Source organism: Euprymna scolopes, chromosome 36 (genome assembly GCF_053919585.1).
Source record: "Euprymna scolopes isolate OS-2025 chromosome 36, ASM5391958v1, whole genome shotgun sequence".
NCBI lineage: Eukaryota > Metazoa > Mollusca > Cephalopoda > Sepiida > Sepiolidae > Euprymna > Euprymna scolopes.
The window spans coordinates 5143563-5170506 of NC_136517.1; the positions used below are offsets into that span (position 1 = coordinate 5143563).

The 26944-nt window shown below is 33.6% G+C and overlaps 1 protein-coding gene across 1 annotated transcript in view; it reads right to left on the reverse strand.

The window, feature by feature from the left end:
- Positions 1 to 26944, reverse strand: part of LOC145260295 (WD repeat and HMG-box DNA-binding protein 1-like) — an 89869-nt gene that overhangs the window by 14518 nt on the left and 48407 nt on the right. Inside the window, exons 13-22 of the mRNA XM_080118148.1 lie at positions 24963 to 25150; positions 21828 to 21909; positions 19619 to 19784; positions 18077 to 18194; positions 14895 to 15003; positions 9676 to 9737; positions 6145 to 6259; positions 5257 to 5388; positions 3545 to 3816; positions 203 to 405 (exon numbers count right to left, since the gene is read on the reverse strand). Of these exons, the coding sequence (XP_079974274.1) occupies positions 203 to 405; positions 3545 to 3816; positions 5257 to 5388; positions 6145 to 6259; positions 9676 to 9737; positions 14895 to 15003; positions 18077 to 18194; positions 19619 to 19784; positions 21828 to 21909; positions 24963 to 25150 (1447 nt within the window). The remainder of the gene's footprint in view (positions 1 to 202; positions 406 to 3544; positions 3817 to 5256; positions 5389 to 6144; positions 6260 to 9675; positions 9738 to 14894; positions 15004 to 18076; positions 18195 to 19618; positions 19785 to 21827; positions 21910 to 24962; positions 25151 to 26944) is intronic.

A 26944-nucleotide genomic window follows, 5' to 3' on the forward strand; every position in this document is an offset into this window, starting at 1 on the left:
CCTCAACACCTGATGGAACTTTTATTAATGTTTTCAATTTTGATATTAAAAAAGATTATATGGAAAATCGAAAAATTAAAAAGAATCATAAAGCAAAGTGTCTCCGTTGCATTTAATAATGTTTGCTTGAATACACACATATATATATATATATATATATATGTGTGTGTGTGTGTGTGTGTAAACACTCACGCATACATACCATTCTCTTTCTTTTCAGAGTCATCCTCCATCTCTTCTTCAACATCATTGTCAGCCTCCTCTTCTTCCACCTTCTCTGTGTCATCCTCTTCCAAATCATCATCATCATCTTTGTTGACATCATTTTCCTTTTCTTCATCTGCAGCTTTCCTCGGTCGTATCGCAACCATTCTGCCATTTTGAACTGAAGGACGACTTTTTTTACTGTTAAAAGAAATAAAGAAAGGGGGGGGGATCTTCATCATACAGAAAATATTTTTTTTTTTTTTTTTTTTTTTTTCAGAAAAAAAAAAAAAAAAAAAAAAAAAGAAGCTGATTTTGACCAAAAGGCAAACAAAGTTTCATCTATTGAAAACTTCTTTAACAACTTAAATAAAAATCTACTTTTTTCTGGATTTAAAATAAAAAAATCCAGTGAACTCACATTTCTGACTAAAAGTTATTTCTGATTAAGAGTTTTTATTATACAGCATCTAAAAATACATACTTTCCTTTGATTACAATTTACTCTTCTTCAAGCTGATAGTTAACACATTGTAGGTAACCATTATCAACAAATAACCAAATTTGAAATGAATTTTCGGATGATACAGCACTCATCAAAATGTCTTAATACCCACACTGTTTAACAAACTCTAGCAACACGACCTTATGTTGAATCCCGGGGCTTGTTTTATAAGTACTTCCACAAAATATGCTCTAATGAATTTACCAGACTTGTATTCCAGGATCAATCAGTAAAATGAATTCCATAGCACTTGTGCTCCCTCGATATGCATACTCTCAATTAATCTGATACGCAGCAAAATCCTACCTCTTCACTATTAAGGTCCCTAGGACACTATTCAAGCCTCTATGAAAAGTTTTTTCCCACGTGAACCAAAATTATTGTCAGCCAGCCCTCACAAGTTCAGACCTTGGCATGTGGTCATATCTGTAGCCAATAAGTTAAGCTTTCAAAATCATATAGGGTTTACCTAGTTCTCGCCTATAATTCTGGAGCTACGGCAGCATTTGTGGAAAAAATTAGCTGAAAATGGCCTATAAATCGTGACAAAGAATTTCAAGGCACCATTAGCGTCTTCCCTCTCTTCACCAAAATCTTTCAGTCTTTAATCAATCAAGCACTAGTCCACCACCTCATAGATAATTCCGACCGACACTATGAATTTAGGCAAGCCCGCTCTACTGCAGATATCCTAACTGTAATCTCTGAATATATATATCATGCACTGGTTGTTATGAGAGGCTAGGGCAGTAGCTTTAGATGTACCTAAGGCAAGGATTGGCACAATGATTTTCTTATGAAAATTATATCACATGGTATTACTGGATGAATACTTAAGATAATCAAATATTTTTTTTAAATGGGAGAAAAATTCAGATTGTCATCGACAGTCATATGTCAAAACAACATGATAAAAATGCTACAAGGGTCAATCCTTAGACCTTTATAGAAACCTTTTTTTTTTTTTTTTTTTTTACAAGGAGGTCACCACTTATCAAGGGCCGGAAGCCACTCAGGGATACGGGTTATTGCATGTACAGTACATTGTACGTTAGTGTTGAGATTTCATAAAGAGTCTACTCAAAGGGGCGGTTCATCAGGAATTTGTTTACGTTGGATTTGAAGACATCCAAGTTGTAGTCAGGTGGGAAACAGGCAGATGGAACAGAGTTCCACTGGTGTGCTGTTAATGAAAAGACTCTTTCCAGTATTTTCTACTTAATTAAGTTACAGTGTAGTTCTATACTGTAAATCAAAAGCAAAGCTTCTCACTCGCCAACACACCATGACCAAGCAAACAAGTTTCATTATGAAACTGATTTCAACCATAATGCATTTCTTTTCATTTTGAAGCAAGCCAGCCATTTTATTCTTTTGTTAAATTGTAAAAAAAAAAAAAAAAAAAAAAAAAAAAAAAAATGAAAAAACAAGGAAAAAGAAAACCAGTCAAATAAATTACAAAATTACTATTAAACTTAAACGATTTGATTTTGGGGAATTAGAGATTGAGTATCATTCTTTTTGACAAAAAAAAATCTATTGATTACTTTTAGTTTCTTTCACCAAAATACTGCATTCAATCTATGGATTTAAACATATTTCAAAGATGCCTAATTGTTTCAATGAAATTTTATTTACAAACTAGCGGGGGTACCCGGCGTTGCCCGAGTGTTTGTTTCCGGGACGGGGAGAAAGTTTTAAAAAATGTTATGGTAGGTAAGTAGGAAGGATCAAACCCGGAGTCATGAGTAAAAGTAGGAAAATAAAGTGTGAAAAAAAAACAAAAAACATCTGCAACGTTAACAGTTCGGCCACCAAGAAAAGTCCATTCCAGTTGTTTAGGAAAAAAAAAAAAAAAAAAAAACGACTACGGTAGGTCGGCGCGAACGTGAAAATATAATGTGAATTGTCCAGCACGCTAACCACTACGCCACAGAGCACTGCGGCTTAGTTTAGTGATTTTAAATAACTTCACATGAAAGAACTACGAAGCCAAACCGGTGTTCTCTTCTCAACTGTTCCTTGTGAATGATCCCCAAATGGTGTTAAGTGGTGGCAGGGGGAGGAGGAATTTATTAGAGAGAAAATATTTTACCACTTCCATTGATCTTAACCGATTTTGGCCGTGACTTCTCAGCAGAAAAAGTATAGAAATCTAAGATTATCGAGGAATTTGAGAAATAATAAGCCTATAACACACCTCAGATATTGTTCTGCCGTTTGTGCATATTATATTTGCATGAAATATCTTTATTTTTAATCCTATTAATGTCAAAATCAGACGGGAAAAAATGAGTTCATTTTATTTATATAGAGATGAATAGATGTATATGAGTAATAATGGGGAGTGGAAAGATGTACAAAAAAACAAATAAAAAAATAAAGAACCAAACAAAGTGCTAATGTGGCAGGTTAATAAGACCTTGCCAACCTTTTGCTAAGTGTAAGATTGTACCGTTTTCTGGGTTAATCGAAAATAAGTAGGTTGGTCTCTAAATAGGAGTGAGAACTAAGTGGGGATATGAAAAATAAAAAGATCAGGACAGAATATGGAGATATAATGAAACAAACAAGTCAATAAATATCCCCTCTTTCCTTAACATTTTTATAAGTATTTTTTTTATATCATGGATAAAGTCTTAGCATTACGAGTGAAAAAGTTTCTTACCAGTATTTTCCGATCAATTTATATCTCATTTTTGGTTTCCTCAATTTTTTCAACAGATCAAAAACTATGCTTGTAATGAACAATTTTTTAATAAAATGTTCATTACAAAAAAAAAAAAACATTTTTTTAAAGGTCATCATAATAAAACATTTTCATGTTAAACTTACTTTATTATTCGAGGAGCAGGCTGAACATCTTCCACATCGTTTTCCTCTTCTTCTTCCTCTTCATCATCCTCACCATTGTAACTTTGTCTGGCTCGAGATTGCCGCCGGATCTCCTCAACAGCCCTCCGTCGTGCCAATTCACTAATTCGTTGAGCCAGCTGCATTCGTTTGAGGCGACTCACGTATTTGATGGCCAACTGCAGGGTGTGTTGGTCTGGCATCATTTCACAGACATCCAACGCTCGACATTCACGATCAGAACGGACAGAAAGCTACAACGCAAAAAAAGAATTGCTTTCAAAATTAACACATTTATACAAATGAGAAAAACTGAAATCACTTTGAATTTTCCAACCTGGAGAGCCACGTTCTAAATAAACAATACCTGCTGTTAAAAAAAGAAAAAAAAAAAAAAAAAAAGAAAAAAAGATAAACACTTGGGCTTTTTCGTCTGCAAACTTCTTCTTTCTCACAGAAAAGATGTTGCGAGTCTATCTCTGCTTCATAGTTAGTTTCATGGCAGGTGCTCGACTGAGCTTCGATCTATGGTCCCTCTTTTGCAAAACATTCACAACAAATATCAGTCTAGCTACAACTGTCAATAATTTCCCTTACTCTTTATCTGTAAAACTAAACAAAAATTCCATGGACAAAGTTTCTTTTCTAGAATTGTCCGTTTGTGAAGCAATACCATAGAGCTGCTCCCCAGCTAACTATAACATGATAGTTTTCAAGTTTAATATAAATAAGTTCTCGCTGAGCCATCCTCTAAAATAATTAAACCTTAGCCAAGTTCCACCATTACTGATCATCAGTGTTGTCTTACAGTTTACCCGACATTCATTAACCCTTATCCTCATGTGGTTCTTGGGCCTTGATAAGTGGTGACTCCGTAAAAGTAGATTCGGGCAAGTTAATGCTAAATAATATGATTGAGAGAAATGCTTTCCTGATTATGAGACTCCAGAAATCTTATCAAGTAACATCTCATTCAAGAAAAATCAAGGTCGATCACGAAAGAGATGGACCAACCAGATAAGGGTTGAGACTGGTATGCCACTTCTGGCAGCTGAAATACTGGTCCAGGACTGTAATAAATGTTGTAATTTTGTTTTCAAGTATCTTGGAGTATGAAACTAAGTTAAGCAAAAAATAAGTTGTTTTTTGGGGGAAATAAAGTAATTGGAAAATTTAAATAAGCAGTGCAAAATCCGGTCAGGTGAGTGAAAGGAAGATCAAAGAATTGGATAATCAGAAATCACAAATACAAACACACTATCAACCAATCTCCAATCTCTGTTCCATCACCGCAATATCACATCCCTGTGCCTGTTTTTTAAGTACTTTAATGAAACATGCACTTGTTCCCCTTGATGTAAACACCTCTGACTAATCCAACAAGCAGCAAAATCCCACCCCTTCATTTGTTAAGGTCTCTAGATGATGGAAAGCCTTCCACTCTAATAGTTTCTTACCTCAGACTGTTAGACTTTGGAATTCCTCTGTTTCCTGTTTCCCCTGACTGTACTAACTGCAGAAATTTAAATGTAATGTGAACAGAGATCTCACTGCTCAACTTCTCACAGTTCCCTGTTAGACACTATCACAAATAGTAACCTCTTATGTTCCAAGCAGAAAAAAAAAAAAAAAAAAAGATCTTAAGGAATGGTTCAAAGTGATTAAACAAAGTATAATTGCAAAAAACGACTCACGGCAAATAGTTTCATGAGTTCTTCTTTGGTGCATTTCAAGGCTTCTTCTTTGGCAGAGTGATCAAATTCTTCCCCTTCAGAAACACAAGAATCGATGGTATTTTGAAGGAACTGCATACGCCACCATTTTTCCTGATAAAATAAAACAAAATTAAATTTTTGAAAAGAGATGAGAAATGAATCCTTCATCCATTAAAAGTTAGTGACACTTTTTTTTCTTTGTTTTTAAAGTAAATAGTTAAAATGAGAGGCCACCCCTTAGATAATAGAGAGAAAGGAAAAAGACAGAGGTAGACAACGGATAGATAGGTAAAAAGAGAGAGAGATGAATGAAAAAAAAAAAATGAAACTGCAGTACTAACCCTAAGGTGGGTTTAATCGACTTCCTCTTTTGAAGGAAGTTTCATGAGAGTATGAAATTCACTAGCGGTCCCCAGTCGCATATATATCTCCTTTAGGGGAGATAATGATGTTAGGTTTTTGCAACTCTTGCAGGGAGGTGTCGATGTCTTCCTACATACAGCGCCTGGTATTCCCAAATTGGTTACCAATCTGGTACTGACCAGGCTCAATGTTGCTTAACTTCGGTGATCTGATGAGAACCGGTGTGTCAATATGATTATGCCGTACAGGTTTACGGTGGAGAGAATAGAAAAAGAGAGATGGATAGCAAGGGGAAAAAGAGAAAGGTAGACAGAGGATGGGGGGGGGGTAGATAGCGGATGGGGAAAAAAGGGAAAGGTTGACAGCGGATGGGGAAAAAAGAGAAAGGTAGACAGCGGATGGTGAAAAAAGAGAAAGGTAGACAGTGAATGGGGAAAAAAGGAAAAGGTAGACAGCAGGTGGGGAAAAAAGAGAGAAAGAGGTAAACAGGATCATAAGATTTACCTCATATAAACTTTTCTCGGTGCTTAATTCACACAAAGGCAACTGTAAAGGTAATCGACCCATCACCGGTCGTGGAAGAGTCGATGGAAATCGAGATCCTTTGCAAAGGATGCATCTGAAATAAACAAAGATGCAAAAATAAATTAAATGTGCTGATGTTGAGTGAATTAATCGAGTAGACTTAATAAATGCAATCGGCCTGAAAGGAAAAATACAATCTAACCCCACCAAGCTGAGCTATATTATGCATTTTACCTTATTTTAATTATTAAGGAAAATAGTTTTCAAAGAAAATTAGCAAAAATTGAATTTTTCTCTAAAAAAGAAACCAGAAAGTTCGAATCATAACAGGTGATGTAATTATTTTATGAAAACTTAGAAAATCTTAGGGCAATTTAACAAAACTCAACTCTCGCTAATTGTCTTCAAAAACTATTAATAATTAATTTTTCTACCTTATCATTTTTTGTGATTTTTGGATATTTTTATTACCGTGACCTGACAGTTAAGTAGATACCATTTGTTTTACTTGAAATTCAAATTTCACAGTTAATAACAAATAAACACCAAAAATTCATATTTTTATGACATTCTTCTTGCTTAACTAAAAATAACCAGTCTCCTTATTTTTATATTATCCATATTATTATCGTATAGAAGTATGAGGCGTTCCAGAAGTAAGGCCCCCTATTTTTTATTCCGTAAGAATGGATTAGACAGGATTGCAAATTGCATTGTTATGATGACTGAACTTCTGCATTCATGACCTGAAAGCTTCATGTCTTTGTTGCAGATATTGACGGTGTGAGACTCCAAGAAAGCAACCCTTGTCATGGAAGTGTGTCAGAAGCAGAGATGCGCCATTGAATTTCTGGAAAAAGTGCATTGAGAATGATGCTATGTAGAAAAATAAATTCAATTCTGGAGCACAAAAGGTCACTCGTTTTAACGGTACCACTTTCGTCTTCATAGATCTTCAACACTTTGATTAAAAAAAAAAAAAAATAGATTTTACTTTTGGAACTATCCTTGTATTAATCTTTATCATAAAAGTAATGAGACTTATCTTACCATCTAATTGACATAAGTGTTTATGGTGTGTATAGATAAATGCATGTATTTTAAATGATAAAAAAAAGTTGCTTCTCCTCCAAATACTGAGAGATAAATTACAAAATGTTAAAGAGTGGTTGAATCAATAGAGTACGAGAAGCGAGAGAAATACATAAATAGTTATGTGAGCAATGAGTGATTTATTCAATGGATTAATAAATTACATTTGTATTATTTGGGTTTTTTTTTTTTTCAGAATATTGTTTACATCTTAAATGTTCTTTTCACAACGTTTCAGCCGATGTAACCTGTATTTCGAGTCGCCTACAAATCTGTGATGTACTGGATAGAGTAATTGATAAAATTTAGATACACTCTTCTGGAGGTTAAAGATTCAATCTTCAGTGCAAGCTCCACTAAAAATACAATGGCTAACTACTTAAGACTTCTACCCAATCATGGCTGACGGAACGAGAGCATGCTAACCCTGTAGATTAAATAAAGGGTCCCATTCGAAATTCTATACAGATTCGGGAGTTCCAAAAGATACAACTGAAGACGGTTTGAGGTTATATCGACAGAATGTAGCGAAAATAACACTCAAGATGAGAATAGTAGTCCGAATAATCCAAATATAAAAAAATCAATCCCCATTTTAAAAATTGAGACACAAATTACAAAAATTAAAACATTTTTTTAAAAAATTAAATTCAATTCTAGAATGAAAGTATCTTTTAGAATGTATGAGGTGCCTTCAATAAGTTTCCAGACTTTTTTTTCGTATGGGCACTTTTATTGATAGTATACGCATGGAACTTTAGTCCCCTTCGTAGTAATCTTCTCCGGCTGCAATGCACTTGTTGTACCATTCCAACAACTTCTGGAAAGCTTCATGGAAGTCCTCTTGTGTGAGCGTGTCAATGACCCTCATAACAGCCTCTTTCAACTCCTCAATTGTTTCATAATGACATCCACTAAGGTTTCCCTTGAGCTTAGGGAATAACCAAAAGTCAAAGGGAGCAAAGTCTGGACTATAGGGAGGGTAGGGAACTGTCTGGATGCCATCTTCATCAAATAGTCTGTGACAAGGATGGAATTGTGGCCTGGTGTATTCGCGCAAATCGATCGCATCTTTAGTTCCTTACGAATAATTGTATGTACAGTTTCCACACTGACATCAAACTATGCACTTATTGTCTCTATGGACACATAACGGTCCTTATCCATGAAATTCTTTAGTTGGCCAATCAATTCTTACGTTCTGACTTCCTTACTCCTCCCACACCTCTCACCATCTCTCACAGACTCCCTGCCTTCCTTGAGTCTCTTATGCCACTCAAAAACTGATGCTCAATTCCAGCAAGATGGTCCAAAAGAAGCCTGAAGCATTCTATGTTTCTGTGGCATTTTTTCCAAGCTTAAAGCACAATTTTATTGCATGTTGTTCTTCTAAAGTGTCCTCACGTACAGATTGCATTTTTGTAATTCACCAGCTATGACAATCATGCTTTAGTAGGGCGTATTCCAATTCCTGCTGTAGCTGTTCATTTGAATCTGAAATCATAGAAATTAATCAGTCACCTCATAAGATGCATAGCAACAATATACTAAATTATCAACAATTTACAACGATTTTAAATGCCTGCACAAAAAAAGTTTGGAAACTTATTTAAGGCACTTCATATTTTGCATCAGAAAAGTGTAAAAAAGCCGTAGGGAAACAAATATTTCGTATAAGTGTAGATATAACTTGACATTACAAATAAGAAGAGCATAGAAATCTCACGGTCAAAAAAACATAAAAGTCAACGAATAAATTGTCTACCAAATAGAATTCAATAATCATCAGTTAAACAGTTGGATAAGCTGGACATCTTGAAATTAAATAATTTGTGATACTATCAATGCCCTCGCCCTAAAGTGCTGAGAATTAAAAAAAAAAAAAAAAAAAGAAAAAATAGGAGAAACAATATAACAAAGAGAAGAGGAAATAAGTTTATCAGCAGAACAAAGTTATAAGAAGTTGTTCACCAAAGCACACAAATAAAAGCTGAAACAGGATTGTTAATCAAGGTGTGACAGTGAACAGAAACAAATGGCTGAATAATGCAAGTCAATATGTTTTAGGAATGGCAATGAGTCTTAGGAAAGTTTATGGGCAGTCTTGGGTTTGCGGCACGAGTATCAAGTTAGACAGTAGAATGCAGGTCATGGCTCGGATCAGATTGAGATGAGCTGACAACGCCAACCATTGACGAAGAGGCTTTTACTGACCATGTAAATTTGAACATAAGGGTCATTTTTTGCAATGTCATACACACACCAGAGTCCAATGGAATTTGGCAGTGTTGTGCTTTTTTTTTTTTTTTTTTTTAAATATTTTTCAAATGTTTGTTTCATGATCAGTTTGTCTGTATTTTCTATATTTCTTTTTAATTAAGTGGAATACTAAATAAAAACATAAAATTCAACACCAACCTAATCTGTTGCAGAGATTCCACAATACCAATAATCCAATAATGGTCGGATTTGCCCTGAGCCTTGAAAAAATAAATAAATAAATAAATAAAACAAATAATAAATTAATAAATTGTATACTAATTAAATGGCTAAAACAATAACAATAATAATAATAATAAAACATTTAGGTATTTTTTTACGACCTGCCCCAGTGTAGTATAAATACCCTCAACCACCCTCTGTTAAGAACAGCTTTTGAAATAACCCCCCCCCCATGTTAAGAACGGCTTTCGAGGTTGGGGGGGGGGTATTCTGAAAGCCATTCTTAACATGGGGAGGTTCGAGTGTTTATAATATGCTAGGGCACGTCATAAAAATTTACCAACATTTATTTTAAAAAGGATTGAGATATCAGCAAAACAAATTAAAATCAGGGCCAAAACAGTGGTTGTCCAGAATCCCCCATCCACCTCACTACGACCTCAAAAAAAATAAAATCTATTGATGTATGTACCCATGACGGAAAGAAAATACCCCAAATAATGTAAATTGATTAACTAGTTTTATTTTAAAAAAAGAAAATCAAATTTTATGACTAAACTAGAAATGACAATCTTGCGACGCCATCTTGAAAATAGTCTGAGGGAACAAGGGAAATAATTTCAAATAATTTAAACATGAAATTTTAGAAAACCGTTCTTAACACGGAGGGTGGGGAGAGGCATTGGACAAAGTTAAATTTGCTTTAAATTTGATTTTCTTCTTTAAAAATAAAAATGCTTGATCAATTAATACGATTTTTGGTGTACAACATTTTCTTTCCATCACAGATACGTACATCATACAGATCTTTCTTGATTTTTGTTTTATGAGAAAAGGAAGGGAATTCTGGACAAGCTCTAACAAAACTTCTTTGCGCAACTTATTGTGAAAAGATGGCAGCTAAATAATAATACATCGTTAATGCTCAAATCTGAATCTATGTTCAAAATTTTGACACTTTTGTAAGTTTAGTAATTATTTCTATTAAGTTTTGTTAACTATATTTGATACTATTATTTTCTTGATCGTAATTGTCTAATCAGGATTTAATAGATGCACAATAAAATTTGGTAATCATTACAAGGGCCGCTCTAAAAGTAATGTTTCCTATTTTTTTTATTCTGTTTGGATCGACCAGAGGGGGTTAAAAATTGCATTGTTATGAGGACTGAACTTATACATTCATGACCTGAAAATTTCATCTCTCTGTAGCAAATATTGACAGTGTGAGAAAAAAATAGAACCGATCCACATTCACCGGCACCTGTTAAACATTTACAAAGCCAATGCAGTCGACGTAAACACAGTTTGGAAATGGGTTTGTTAATTTCAGAATGGTGACAGAGATGGGTGTGAGAAAACGCGCTCTGAAAGGCTATTATGATGACTGAACATGCATTTATGACCTGAAAATTTGATCTCTCTATTACAAATAACATGTTACGGTTTGAGACTCTAAGAAAGCCACCCCCGTCATGGATGCACATCAGAAGCAGAGATGCGTCATTGAATTTCTGGCATAAATGCATTGAAAATCATGGTGACTATGTAGAAAAATAAATTCTGGAATGCAAATAGGTCGCTCGTTTTAATGGTTCCACTTCCATCTTCTTTGTTCTTCAACGTTTTAGTTTTTTAGTTAAAAAAATATAGGACTCACTTTTGGAACGATCTTTGTAAAACAAATTATTTTAAAGAAAATTAGACAAAATCTATTTTGCTTTATCTACTCATGTATTTAAATTAATATTCAAAAGTTCTAAGCCAATTTACTGTAAATAGTATTGAGTTCAGTTTCCCCTCTTGAATCTGAGGAATGGCAGCACATCATCATCATTTGATCGTAGTCGAGATGATGGAGTTCACACGCTCACACTATATATCCCAGTCCTGCATGATTACTTCCAGGTCCCACCTCTCAACATTGGCATAGAGAAGTAATAATTTCATTTACTGCTCTAAAACAATGGCTTGCAAACTAAACATGTCTTGCTTTGACAAGAGATGATGCAAACAAAAGTTCGCCATCGATTTGTTGTTTGTTTAGATGTGTCTTTTTTTTTTTTTTTTTTTACATAGGCATCACCACATTATCAAAGCCAAGAGGCCACTCAAGGGTTAAAGAGTGTACAGTAGAAATTGGACAATATAGTAATCATTAGTAATGAAAATTTGGTAAATTTGATAACTTATATGGAACGGCTCATCAAGAACTTATTTACGTTAGACTTGAACACAACCATATTGTAGTCAGCCGGAAAGCAGGAAAACGGAAGACAATTCCACAGGCGTGCAGTTCTAAGAAAAAAGCTTTGTTCATGGAATCTACGTTTAGGTTTAGGCACAGATAAAGAGTGGGGGGAATTATTGATAGTGTTTACAGCTAGACGAGTGTTTCTTGTGAAAGTTTGGCGAGGGGGGACCATAGATTGAAGCTCAGTCGAACACTTTCCATGAAAATAACGATACATCAGAGACAAACTTGCAACATCTCTTCTGTGAGATAGAGGTTGCAAGGAGGAGAAAAGGACATCTCCTATGAGGCTACGAAGTCTATTTTGAACTCTATCAAGGCAGGACAAGTCCTTTCTAGCAGCTCCTGCCCAGATGTGGCAACAGTATTCCATCCTTGGACGTACCTGGCTCTTATATAAATAGAGAATAGCATCAGCAGTGAGATATTTACCGGATCGATAGATGTCATTCATTAGATTTTAGACTCTTATGAGTTATGAGCACCATTTAGGCACGTTTCCAACTTTTTGGAAAGTTTCTATCTTTCCAAACCATAAGCATATAACTGCATTCTTAGACCATTAAATTAAACATAGCTTACTTACTTATTATCAACTAGCAGGACCCGCTAACCGACGTTGCCCAGTGAAAGAATGCCCCTCCCCATCTCATAAAAACTTAAACTACGGTTGTTGCTAGTGGCCAACCCCAAAGTCCTAATGTTAAGAACGGCTTCCGGAATAGACACCCCCAACCTCGCCATAGTAAAAACGGCTTTCGGAATAGACATAACGGGGGTTATCAAAGTATTTGCTACAAATTTAACCTTGATATTTGTTGTCAGCATACCCACCTGCAAAGATTATACCCCCTCCCCCCCAAAAAAAATTGGGAAGTGGCAGTGTCGGGTGGAGAAAAGTAGATTTGTTCATTGCATGTGCATACAAATCTGACGGCCACTGAATTACAGTGCATAATGCATATCTTTATATCTCGAAAACTAATTAACTCTGCCAAAGTTAAAAGAGATTATTTTATTCATCACAGTTGAAAACCTATATAAGTCGTCATTTTAGAGAAAAGTGTGGAGGTGGAGCTAAGGTTAAAAAAAAAAAAAAGTTAATGTCTGAGCAGTGTCGATAATGAGTCTGGAAAAGAGAAGTAAAAAAAAAAATAAAAAATATATAACAAATAAGTGTTTAGGGTAAATTTGTAGTTTTGACAGACACAGAAATAAGAAAAACTTTATTTTTATATAAAAACACATGAACAGATCTAAAGATATACACACACATATATAATTTTTATATATATATATATATATAAAAATTATATAAGGCTGCAATAAAACCACAAAAAATTTCATTATCATTTTTATGAGACTAAATGTATGACATTCTAGGCTGCCGTATTGCTGTAAAAATTTGGCCTTTCTAAGGTTTGGTATGGTGGCCTTTTAAGGCCAAATTTGGCCGTTTTTACGCTTTTTCATGAAACACAATCTTAATTAAGAGCATAAAAAAGGCCAAGAATTGATTATATAATGTTATGAATTGAATTTAGAAAAAAAATTCTTAATGCTGCAATATTTTAAGTTATAAATTTATTATATTTTTTACTAGAATATCTTGTCCTTTTTTCCAGTTTTAACAAGTAGTCCTTTCTTTTCCATGTTTAAACTTAACCATATTACTTTTCATGCTCGCATTTTTCTATTGTAATTCATGATTTTTCCAGGCATCCAGTAAATTCACTTGTTCTTTGTTTAATTTCAGTCTTGTTTTTTTTTTTGCTTTTAATAAAATCCTCTCAATTATCTCCCTTTCATGCTTTCTTTCTGTTTCACTTGATACTTCTCTTTTTACGAGCGGTGAATTGGTAGCAACAGTAGTCACTGAAGCGATGTGGTTGCTATGGAAACCAATCATAAAAAATGTTGCTAACCTCCTTACGTTTTTTTTACGATTTTGAAAACCAATAAATTCATCATAACTTTTGTTTTACTGGACGAAAATGGAAAATGTATTTTTCACAATATAGCTGAGAAGATGATCTATAAACCTATAAACTGTAATTTTTTTTAAATTTGGTCGAAAAATGAGTGAAGCTTTAAAGCAGTTCTAAATGACTAAAATTACCACTCAACCATATATTCAAACACGGTAGATGTTGCAATTGCTTCCATTCTTCACATTCAAAATGGCTGAAAGCGAATTTTGAATTTTTGGGGATGAAGATTGAGACATCCTAACAAATGCCAGTTATTTACCTGCTATTTCAGAAACTCCAATCAAGAGATCTTTTTAGGATTCTAATCATCACTTTAACTGCAATTGCTTGTATCTCTCTTGAACTTCAACTAGGGTTGCTACTCTCTCCTTGTCCCATATCATGGTTTCAAGTTTAACAGTTGCATTTTCTAATTGATATCAACCCTTTCAAATTATACGGCACGGAGACCTAACACAGCAAAATCAAATTCACATAACAGTGCTCGTTAGATCAATCAAGTTAAGCAATGATGAGCCTGGTCAGTACTAGTTTAGTGACCATTTAGGAATACCAAGTGCTGTATGTAGGAGAACATTGACCCCCCCCCCTGCAAGAACTGCAAAAATATAAGATTGTCATCTTCCCAACCCGAATATACATGCAACTGGGGACCACTTGTGAATATATTCCCTAGACACTTCATCCTTCAGGGGAAGCCACTTCAACCTGCTTGTGATTAATGCTGCTAGCTTGACTTGATGGAGAGCAGGGATGAATCTTTTTCTTCTCTGCTCTGTACAGACCAGCATCATTGGACACACTGACTTCATCATCAGATGACATGGAGACCTGGGATGAGATGTTGCGCATCCAGATATTTGGGAAACAAACAACATCCTATACACCAAAAATGGATGAAGATGATGAAAACGAATATCGTTAGAGAATGTAAGCAAAAAAATACTTACATGATTCTTTGTATGGCACACTTGCGTCCAGCTGTTACCAAAAGATCGATTCAACATGCTGACGACTCCCGTAGAGTCCATGTAGAATGGTGTTCCTTCCAGGGAAAAACTGAAACATAAAATATAACAAGAATATATAATTTAAGTTTATAGAAAGCAGAACAATGCAATGATGTGACGGATAAACTCAAATGGACGCAACTTAAGATAATAATGGTGGAAGTAGCTAAGCAGTTTCACTTTTATTAATCCATTACATGTGTACAAGTATAACGATATGTTTTTTTTTAAACTATATTTTACATGTATAATGATACATGTTTTGTAAAACTATATTTTACATGTATAACTATACATGTTTTTTTTAAAACTATATTTTACATGTATAACGATATGTTTTTTTTAAAAACTATATTTTACATGTATAACGATACATGTTTTTTTTTAAACTATATTTTACATGTATAACGATACGTTTTTTTTAAAACTATATTTTACATGTATAACGATACATGTTTTTTTAAACTATATTTTATATGTATAACGTTACATGTTTTTTTAACTATATTTTACATGTATAACGATACATGTTTTTTTAACTATATTTTACATGTAGGATGTTTTTATTTGTGTTTGGTGATCAGGTGGTGTGTGCATGATGCTATATTTCAGGATGTCTTCCCTTCGTCAGGTGTGTGTGTGCAACTTTCAAACGTGCATATATATCTCATAGACTAGCTTGGGTGCCTGGGTGTTTGGAGGTGTGTGTTGAGCAAAAAAAAAAAAAAAAAAAAAAAAAAAAAAAAATAGAAAAAAAAATCTTTGTAGGTGTAAAAGAAAAGAAAGGTGGGTGGGACAGGTAAGTTTGGACCTGGAGCCTTGAGGCCAATAGGCTGACGACATACACCTGCGCTATGGTGACGAACGCAATGTAAGACATAAAATTTAACGATTAAAAAGTGAATGAGTTCAAATTGAGGTCAAACATTTCTATGAAACAGTTTTTAAGTGCATGTTTAAAGAGACCAAATCCGCACTTAATTTTACTGCGAGATAGTTCTTTTGAGTTTGTTTTTACCCAATTTTGTCTGGTTTTGTTTCCCCAATGTGTTGAGGAAAACCAGCTCCCCCGTTTATTAGGGGAGTGTCCGAATGAAAGCAATTGTCTGATATGACGGTGAAAACCAACATTGACCAAACGTCCATCGCTTTACGGACGTTCCTGGCCCGTAGGCCGAGAACCGCACCTTAGTTTCACTTTTATAGGAAAAAGCCGAATCAACACGTGAGAAGCCAAAATAGCAATAATTTTGTAAAAGTCGCTGTAAATAAATCTAGATGCGACGTGCATTTGCAAATCGCAGATATTATTATCTAGGAGATATATTAACATTTCTAAGCGATAGTGCTCCCCTCCCCCGAAAAAAAAAGCCTTTCTTGGGCATACAAAAAATCTTGCGCGTTTTTTGCCTTGTGTGTGTGTGTGTGTGTGTATATATATATATATAACTACTTCATTTACTCACATAAATTAATATACGAAAGTATAAATTTATACATAAACTTTAAGTATTTACTTCAACAGTGCTCAATACGTAGGCAGAGCTAGTTAGTAAGTTATAAAATATATATGGCGATTAAGCTACACTGAATATTCCGCGTTTCATCAACTCAAGGATTCTTCAGGCTTAATCGCCATATATATATATATATATACTAGCGGGTGTACACGGGATTGCCCAGGTGTTTGTAGGTGTGCATGTTGGGGGAGGGGGTAGATAAAAAAAAAAGAAGGCTTGAAAACAAATATAAAAAAAACAAAAACAAAAAACAGCGAAAAAAGTTTTGGGAAGGAGGTAGGCTCAAACCTGATTACCCATCGTTGCCCAGGTGTTTGTAGGTGTGTGTGTTTTGGGGGGGGGGGTGGAATAGATAAAAAAGAAAGAAAAAACAAACAAAAACAAGAAAAAAAAAAACTGTAACCTGATTGAGGGGGGGGGGAATCGGAGGTGCGTGTGTAGATCAAAAAAAGAAGCTCGAATTAAAAAAACAAAAAAAAAAAAGCTTTGGGAGGGAGGTAGGCTCGAATACAAAGCCTCAAGGTTAATAGCCTGAAGACATACCGCAAGGCCAGAAAGCCAGGGACTTTTGAGCGGTCGAAAATAAGCGTTCAAAAACGAACGTCGTTTTTCTAGGTCATAACAGTATCAGCAGCAGCAAACCAATTCACATTTTGTCATTGTTGTATAAAAGCGGGCGAAAGAAAATATTTTTACGACCACGTTTCGTATGTGCATGTGTACGCAGTGTGATGATATATGGAAGTGAACCAATGGGGGTTGAGGATATGTGTTGCATGGGAGAAAGGGTATGAGAATGATACGATAGGTGTGTAATGCAAGTCTTGACAGGCTTAGATCTGATGACCTCAGAGGAAGATTAAATCTAGACAGTATTTGGGAATACATTTTTAGAACAGAAGACGGGTGGAAATAATGGATGAAAGTTCTTAGTGGTTGAAAATAATTACGATTAGGGACGGCTCAACAAGAACTTGTTTACATTGAACTTGAAGACGGTCATATTGTAGTCAGCTGGACAGAGATAAATAAAGATTTGGCAAAATATAAGTTTGCTTGGAAGTCAATTTTTAAAATCTATCTAACCCATATCAACATGTAAAATGGACATGATGATGATGATGACGATGATGATAGCTAAAAGAAATCTATGCTTTATGGCAGATCCCTCTGCCTGTTCTACAAGTACTTCAATGGTGAATGTTCTGATGAACTACAAGCTCTTGTACCTCCTCGACGTAAATACCCCCAACAAACCTTACAAGCAGCTAAATCCCACCCCTACACAGTAGAGATCCCTAGGTGTAAGAAAGCCTTCTACTCCAATAGTTTCTTCTCCAGAACTGCTAGATTTTGGAACTCCCTTCCAGGATTCTGCTTTCCCAACTGTACTGACAAACATCTTGCTACTCATCTGCCTTCATAATGCCCCTGCAACTTATGTCCCCAATAGCAGCCCCCTATATCAAAGTGGCACTGTGCCTTGTTTGGGGTGAAAATTGATTTAAAAAAAAAAAAAACAGAAAGAAAAAAGATTACTGCTAAGTGGGAACCATTATCTTCTCTATTTATTCAAAAAAGAGACAAGAAAATCTCACTTACCCAGTCCAACACAAAAATGCCTTTGCACTCAGAGGTAACAAATCTCCTTTAAGTACAGCTTTTCTTTTCTGGCCAACTCTGTAAATGTCTGTCCCTAAACACTGATCTCCAGGTACGCCTACAAAAGTTCAGTTATTCACTTGGATCATTCTTACGTCATTCCATAAAGAAAAAAAATAGATATTTATTGATAAAAAATACTGTTTCAACAGCCAATGAAAACGATTTGAGTTTTATAATAGATACTATTCAAATAAATAAATAAATAAAAAATATTAATTATTTTTATACTTATAAACACTAGTGTTTCATGCTTACACAATCATCCATGTAGAAAGTGATAATTACAGCGGATTCAAATCCAGTCACAAAGCCACCATCGACTTTGTAGGTGAGCATCTTTCCTCTAGGCTACTCGCAATTAACACAAAAATTGAAGGGAATTAACTATCTATAAATGTCGGTGAGCATTCACAATTAAACAGTCAGAGAGAGTATTCCACAACCAAAGGTTTGAATGTTGCAATATATATATATATATATATATATATATATATATAATATAAATATATAAAATATAAATATATATAAAATAAACAACAATTACAACAACAATTATGTAATTTCCGTGTTATATTTTTATGTTATTGCTCTGTTTACCACATTGAGCTCTCATACCCGGATTTCCTCCTGGAATTATTCCATTATAACACTATATATATATATATATATATATATATATATATATATATATAACAAAACAGCTATATTCAAAAATCTAATATATTATTCATCTTACCATTTATTTCTTTCAACATGTCAAAATATTGTTTTTTACAGCATAGAAACAGATTATTATTATGTCAATCTGGAATTATTTCATTAGGAAATTTTTTTGAATTTTTAACTTTAAAAAGAAAAGAAAACTGATTGGAAATGATCACATAAAGCCAGAAAAAGTCCAAAGAATAGTTGCATTGTGTGTTATAATATTGAAGCCATAGTTATATGCATACTTTCCATTACAAGTATGAACAATATAATATTGATGAGATATATATTCCATTATAAGCATGTATAAATATAATGTATGTATATATATATATATATGTATATATATATATATATAACTATTGAACGAAACATTATGACTAGTGTAGTGATATAAAAATGTATAAATAAATAAAAGTATATATTGCTCTATATAATATTGAGCACTCTTATATAAACCTCCTTAAATTCATTACTTTTTTTATCATTGAATATATTTAACCTGGAATTATATGTGTGTGTGTGTGTGTGTGTGAGAGAGAGAGAATAAAATACACAGTATATAAAATGAAATTTCATAGATACAGGACATATGAAAAATAAACACAACACAATTGAGTTCATATATGATTGTGCAACTTTTGTATATTTAATGCTTCATAAATACTATTTTTTCCCCCCTAAAAACAATCACTGGAAATAGTTCCACGTTCTGATTTTCGTGTGACGCAATAGCATCCGCACTTGATATTAAACGAAGAGCATACTAACCTACTCCGCGATGGTAGACAACCATCAACTGGTCTTTACCTGCAGCCAGACATACAAGAGGACCAGGGATGGCTATAATCTCACGCTGTATACCAGTTAAGGTAAACAAACGTACAATCCTTGAGCTTGTGCCTGCGGCAATCCAGTTATCCCCGACAGTGACGGCCTAGAATCATACAGCAGAAAAATTTTAATAAATTTTTAAAACTTTACAGAAATTTTTTTTTTCAAAATAACTAAAAATTTTTTATTTAATCTATTTTTTTTGTTGAGAATCAACAAAAAAATATGTCAATAAATCAATTATTTTGAAAAAAAAAAAGAAAAAAAAAGAGTACATGCACAGGAAAGATATAGGCATGAAAGAAAAAAAAGCAAAGGAACTGATTTGCCTTGTCACCGCTTCCAGTAGCAGCCATCCAGGAAGTTAGGAAGTACATTAGCTGACTATAACCCCCTTCTTCAAGTGAGTTTTCTTCAACTTGATAATATGAACAGAATTTTAAATGGAACTATTTAATCCTCCGGAAGTAGATTGTTTTCATTCTGCCATAACTAATTATTAATTATATTCTTAGTATTGCCTGTAGCAAAGATTGAACCTTCAACCATTAGAAAAGCGTCACTTAGAACTAACCGTTACTTAGCACTTTATCATTTGTGAGGAAAAAATGTACATATTATTTTATGTATCTATTTTCAGTATTTATTTTGACAGTGCTCAAATAGAAAAGTAGACCTAGAAAAGTTCTGAAAATATATAATTAATATATATAATTAAGATATGCAGAATTTTTTGTAGTTTATCCATGTGAATAAAAATAAATTCATATAAAAAAATGTTTAAATTAAAAAAATAACCCTAACAAAAATAATAATTATAATAACAATAATAATTAAACAAATGAATTCGTATAAAATTAAAAAAGTAAGCAAAAAACATCTAAAATAAAATAAGTCACTTCTTTATGCAAAGAAAAGGAAAACCTCTCCTGCCAAAAATTAACAAAGAAGTCAATCAGAGGTTAAATAAACTTTTGTCGGATAAATGCATGCACATTGGCTGCGATAAATGGGTGTGTGAATAACAAAGAATCTGATTGGCTGACTAACAAATACAGTATCCTAGGAATATATAAAAATATGAAGTAACACTGATTCTACGCAATAGCCTGACGAGTCTTCACGAGGATGAAATGCAGAAAATTTTGTGTTGCTCAATTCCCATAAGTTCTGATTATATTATTTTCCTTTGTATTATTGGCACAAATACCCTTAGACAAAGATGTTCTAAAATATGAAAAAATTTAAACTGAACATGTTAATTCTATTTCTAAATAAATTTTCTAAGAATATAAACATAAAATTAGGATTATTAATTTACTAAACTTTTAGCCCATTAAAAATGGCAAAACTTTTTAGCTCATTAAAAATGGCAAAACTTTTTAGCTCATTAAAAACGGAAATTTTTTTTAGCTCATTAAAAATGGTAAAACTTTTTAGCTCATTAAAAATGGTAACAAATTTTTAGCCCAGTAAAAAGTTTTAGGCAATTAAAATTGGTAAAAATTTTTAGCCCATTAATTAGAATGAGTGCTTTATGTCGAATTGATGGTTGAATTTGTGGTCATTTTACATTAAATACTAATCCCTAACTGTTCATCAAACGGATACCATATTTAGTTTGCTGCACCTAATTTCAGCCAGATCGGGCCAGTAGTTTCCAAGAAAAAGTGAAACAAACAGACAAAAAGAAATATATATAGATATAATACTAAAGCCAATAATCTTGTTTGCATGCATTTCTTTGCAAATTGAATGTAGAGTTCAGGGCTAGGAGCAGGTGTATACTGAACGTTTTATGATCAGGCAACATTGTCTAGTAGTTTTGATTTTATCATCACTTTTGATAGGAACTTCAGTTTAAAAACAAAGTTTTCCGGTTCGATTTTAACATGGTCAAACTAAGTCAATTATAAACCACCAACCTCATATGGTAATAAAAGAAATGTATTCCAAAGTGTTGTGTTTTTCTTTATTTATTTTTAAATAATAACTAGAACAAACACAATAAAAAAATACTGAAAGCATGATCAAGTTCTGACAATTATTACATTTTCTTAAATTTTATCCTCGAATGGCTTTAAGCTTTAAGTGGTGATTCTTTAGTAAAAGAAAAACTTTACTTGGAGAATGAAACCCTAATTACCAAGATTTCTTCTCCTTCTGACATCGTCAACGTCCATTCTTTTCCATTATCCCAAGATGCAAAATGCATGCAAGTCAGCTTACTGGAATAAAAAAAAAAAAAAAAAAAAGATTTTTTTTTTAAACATTTTAAAAACTATAAAGTTAAAAATAAGGTTTTAAAATATTTTTTAAGTAGCTTCAAAGATATTTTGAAATAATTTAAAAAAATAATTTATAAGTCGAATAATGAAAAAAAAAAAAAGGTCGACCTAGACGAGAGGATCCAAAATGGCCGACCAGGACTGAGATATGACACGTGACCGGATGTAAAGGAAGAAATATCTCATGTATTTAATTTAAGCCGTCGTTTCGTATCTTACAACAATTTATTGTAATGATATTAAAAACCATTCCCTGTTAAATTAAAACCGAAAATATGCTAGGAGGGGGAGCATATTTTTCAGTTTCAATTTCGTAGGTAACATCTTTGTCAATAAAAATACTACAAAACTAATATAGTAAAAAAATACAGCCAATATAGGAGTTAAAAACTTCAATATAGTCAATTTTTCTTTAATTTTCAATTTGGCTTTTTTTTTGGCTTTTTTTTACTAATAGCAACTTACACTAATTATTAGCAAAAGAAAAACACAATTCTCCTTTCATTCAGTTTTTAAGATATGCATTTTTTGTCCCTAATCTGCATTCTAAACTATTTGGGGGGGGGGGGGGTCACAAATATAACTGAACACAATAAAAGAAATTACTTTTCAATAAATTGATTATTGCATTCACTTTTATGCATTTTGTTAAAATTTTTAAATAATTATTTTTTGTATTATCACCCAGACTTAGGGTTATTATCAGGAATGGGCGTGTTTTTTTTTTTTTTTTTCTTTTAACACATTTCACGATAGACATTCATATGGGCAAGATTTAAAACAAACAAAACTGGTTACATGTCCTTAAAATGTGATCTAATCCCAAATGTGTGATCGTTTTATTTTTTTCCATTTTCCAGTTGTTTACATGTAATCGCCTAATGAAAGGAGAATTGTGTTTTTCTTTTGCTAATAATTAGTGTAAGTTGCTATTAATTAGTATAAGCTCGAGCCGTTGTTTCCTTAATAAATTATTTCAGCTAGAGCCGATGAATTGTCAGATATTTTTTTTTTTTTTTTTTTTACTTCGTTTTGTTTTGGTAAGGTTTCATTATTATTTAACATTTATTTGTTGTATATGTTGTAAGATACGAAACGACGGCTTAAATTAAATACATGAGATATTTCTTCCTTTACATCCGGTCACGTGTCATATCTCAGTCCTGGTCGGCCATTTTGGATCCTCTCGTCTAGGTCGACCAAAAAAAAAAAACACTTTTTAGTAACTCAAAAAATCTATTTGAACAATAAAAAAATTTCAAATAGATTGAGAAAATGTAAAGGGAGGAGCAAATTAATTTTAAAATAGACACACACACACATACATATATATATATATATATATATATATACACACACACACACACACACTTTTTATTTGTTTTTACATAAGTAGTAATATGTTGCTACACTGTCATGAGCATGTTTCGGTCAGTTTGGTGATATAGCTTATACAAAAGCAAAGTTTACAATGAAAATATGAGGAATTCCTCGTCACAGGGAGTTAATATCAGGAGGTTCCGTCAAATGTTGTGAAAAATAAGATTTGGTTGTATGTAAATAAGACGAAATAAGGGTGCGGATTAGGGTCTGTGTTTAGATATAGGAATGAATTGAAAAGGATAGGGGGTTAAAGATCGAGATAGAGGTAATGGAAGACTTAAAAGAAAAGTATTCGTATGCGTGTGTGATGGCTGCCCTAAAGAGGGAATGTGAATTTGACATATCTCTGCTAAAAGGCGTTTCAGATTTAATTAGGTTATTCAGTTATAAAAATGCTTATAGTTTGACTAGAATTTTTATGCGGTCAGAAAATGTACAGCATATGTTGTCCTTTTGTATATCCCCGCCCGGGGGAATGAATAGGAAGGAGAAAGACAAGCCTTAGAATCACTACCAATAAATTATTTATGGTTTCCCCTTTTTATTCGTCGTCTTTCCTAGTTTTCTTTCTTTTTTCTTTTCTCCCTAACGTCTTTTCCTCTTCATCTTTTAACTCCTTCACTAATGATGATGTATGTACGGATAAAAATGGTTGGACTTGCTTTGCTTGGGATGCAGATTCTTTGTTATAGCGCTGGATGGATTGACGGATGGCCTTGGCCCGTCATCACGAAAGAGACAATAATGGCTATTGAATGTGTAACCCCATATTGCCCACCAACAAGTTGCCGACCCCAAACATTGTGTGTCATGCACTTTTCGTTCATCTTATCTTCTCGTGGGGATATCGTAATTTTCTCACTGATGACCATCGATGGGGACACACGCTAGTCCACAAATATAAAAATAAAATAAAACAAAGGAAAAACAGATGCTGCACATATATGTATTTGCACATCCTCATCAACTCTCTACACTACAACACCAACATCTATGCCCTATCAAGGCTGGGTTCGTCTATTGCCGCCAGTTCATCTCCCATCTCCCTTGAGGACCTCTGAACAACCAATTGTCTTCTGCTGTATCTGAAATCCGACATCCCATGTCAGCATTTAGGCCTTAACTAAGCTTACAACTGACTCATCACGTGTCGTTCCTATTGTTCGATCCTTTATTAATTATATAGTCCTTTTTGCCATCGCCATTCGTCGCATGACACTCTACGAACATAGTGTCACCAATTCACATGCGGCGTGTTCATATCATTGTACTATTTTTTAATGCTCAATTCAGTTTACTATATTATCTACTATCTTTCAATATTCAATGATGCCTCCTTCCAGGTCTTATCTCCTCCTTTGCTGGGGGAAGGATAATGTAGTATATATTCATGCATCATGATACTATCTGTAATGGCACTTATGTATGTCGGTCTAGTCAAGCAAGCATCTACAAGTTTCCCATTCAACTCTCACGATATTTTTCAATGGAGGAAAACATAAGGTTTGTAAAAAAAAAAAATACTTGATTACTTGGGTCGAACTGACATTTATAAAAAGTGATTAAACAAAAAAAAAAAAAAAAAAAAAAAACTTTCCTCTTTTAATTACCTTTCATTGGATTCTTCAGTTATAGGAGAAGCCAGTACGACCGCCTCTGTAGACAAGTCAGCCATTGTATAGCCAATATGATTATTAAGGTGCATAGCATGATGTGTGGCCGTGTTGTGAAACTCAATATCAATTGTATTCTCAGATTCTGTATTGTACTGCTTGATAATTCCAACAGAGTTCCATTTCTTAAAAAAATATGGAGAAAAAGAAATAGACAATAACTACAAAAATATGAAAATATACAGAATTAAAAAAATGTTTTTTTTTAACTCATGAAAATATATATGGTTATGTTTTTCTTGTATTCAAATAGGACAATAATTAGCATGGGTGTATTTTTACTTGGTTCTTGTCCAGAATTCACCCTATATTAAAAAACAAAAATAAAGAAAATCCTGTATGATGTCTGTATCCGTGACAAAACAAAAATATCATATTCCAAGAATCATATAAATTGATCAAGTAGTTTTATTTTTAAACAAATAAAAAAAAAATCAAATTTTATGAGTATCCGAATATGATTATCTTGGACACCATTTGGTAAAAAATATGGCAATAAACATGGGGTGATAACTCAACAATAATTCAAACTTACTAGATTTATACTGAAATACCTATAAACTCTCATTAACCGCTTAAAAATGATTTTATTTAAAAATAAAACTACTCAATCAATTTATGTGATTTTTGGAATATGATATTTTTGTTTTCTCATACATATTTTTCTTTATTTTTGTTTTTTTTTTTAATATAGGGTAGAATTTTGAACAAACACTTTTTTTTGTTCCATTTGATAGCCCCCCCCCCCCAACTTGTTTTTTCTTTTCATTCACGTTCACCCCTAACAAAGCATATCACCACTTGGACGTAAGAGGCAACTATTTAAGACCATGCTTAAGAAAGATTAACAAGATGCTGGTTTACATTACATTTAAACTTCTGCGTATCAGTGCAGCTAGGGAAGCAGGTAGCAGAAAGGGAATTCCAAAGTCTAGCTGTTTAAGGGAAGAAACTATTAGAATAGAAAGCTTTCTGGCATTTAGGGACCTCAACAGTGAAGAGGTGAGATTTTGTTGCTAAGTGGATTTGTCAGGGATATGTACGTCAAGCGGGCACAAGTGCAACAAGTTCATCAGAGCACATTCCATTAAAATATTTGTAAAACAGGCAGAGAGATGTAACATTGGGGCGATGAGACAGGGGTTGGAACTTAGTTCACAAAGTGGGACCTATTAGATTGAAAACTATTTTTTCGACCCTATCCAAGAGGGAGAGACTAGTGGTAGATGCACCAACCCAGATATGACCACAATACTTTATGCATGGGCGAATGGTGGCCTTGTCGAAGTACAGGATACTTTCAGGTGTGAGTAGTTTTCTAGCTCAATAGAGGGAACCCACATTCTTTGTAGCAGCCTTCGCAATGTCCTCAATGTACTTGTTCCAGTTCATATTTCCTGTAAATGTTAGCCCGAGAAGTTTGAAGTAAGAATTCTCAGGTAGAGGGTTATTTGTTGTCATGGTTATCTGTGGTTGGAGAGGTATTTTGTAATTGTTAAAGGAAAGCAGCTTAGTCTTAGTAGCATTAAATGTTACCATCCATTTGTGGACCCATTCCACTATGGTCTGGAGGTCATTTTCTAATGATTCTGCCATTGTTTTAGATTTGTGTACATCCATTCTTCTCTCATACATCTTATAGAGCGTTGTATCATTAGCAAATATACCACAACATTATCAGGGAGGTCATTTATGAATATCAAAATAACAAATGAAATTAATAATAATAATAATAATAATAATAATAATAATGGCAAGCAATCTAAGAAAGATTAATGTAAACAACAGTAAACGTAGTCACTAGTTTTGTCTTCTCTGCACCAGCCTCTCGAACCAAAGGTTCGAGAGTCCTTCACCACCCTTATTCAAGGCACACCTCCATGCTGGTCTATTTTCGGTTAGCTCCTCCTACACATTCA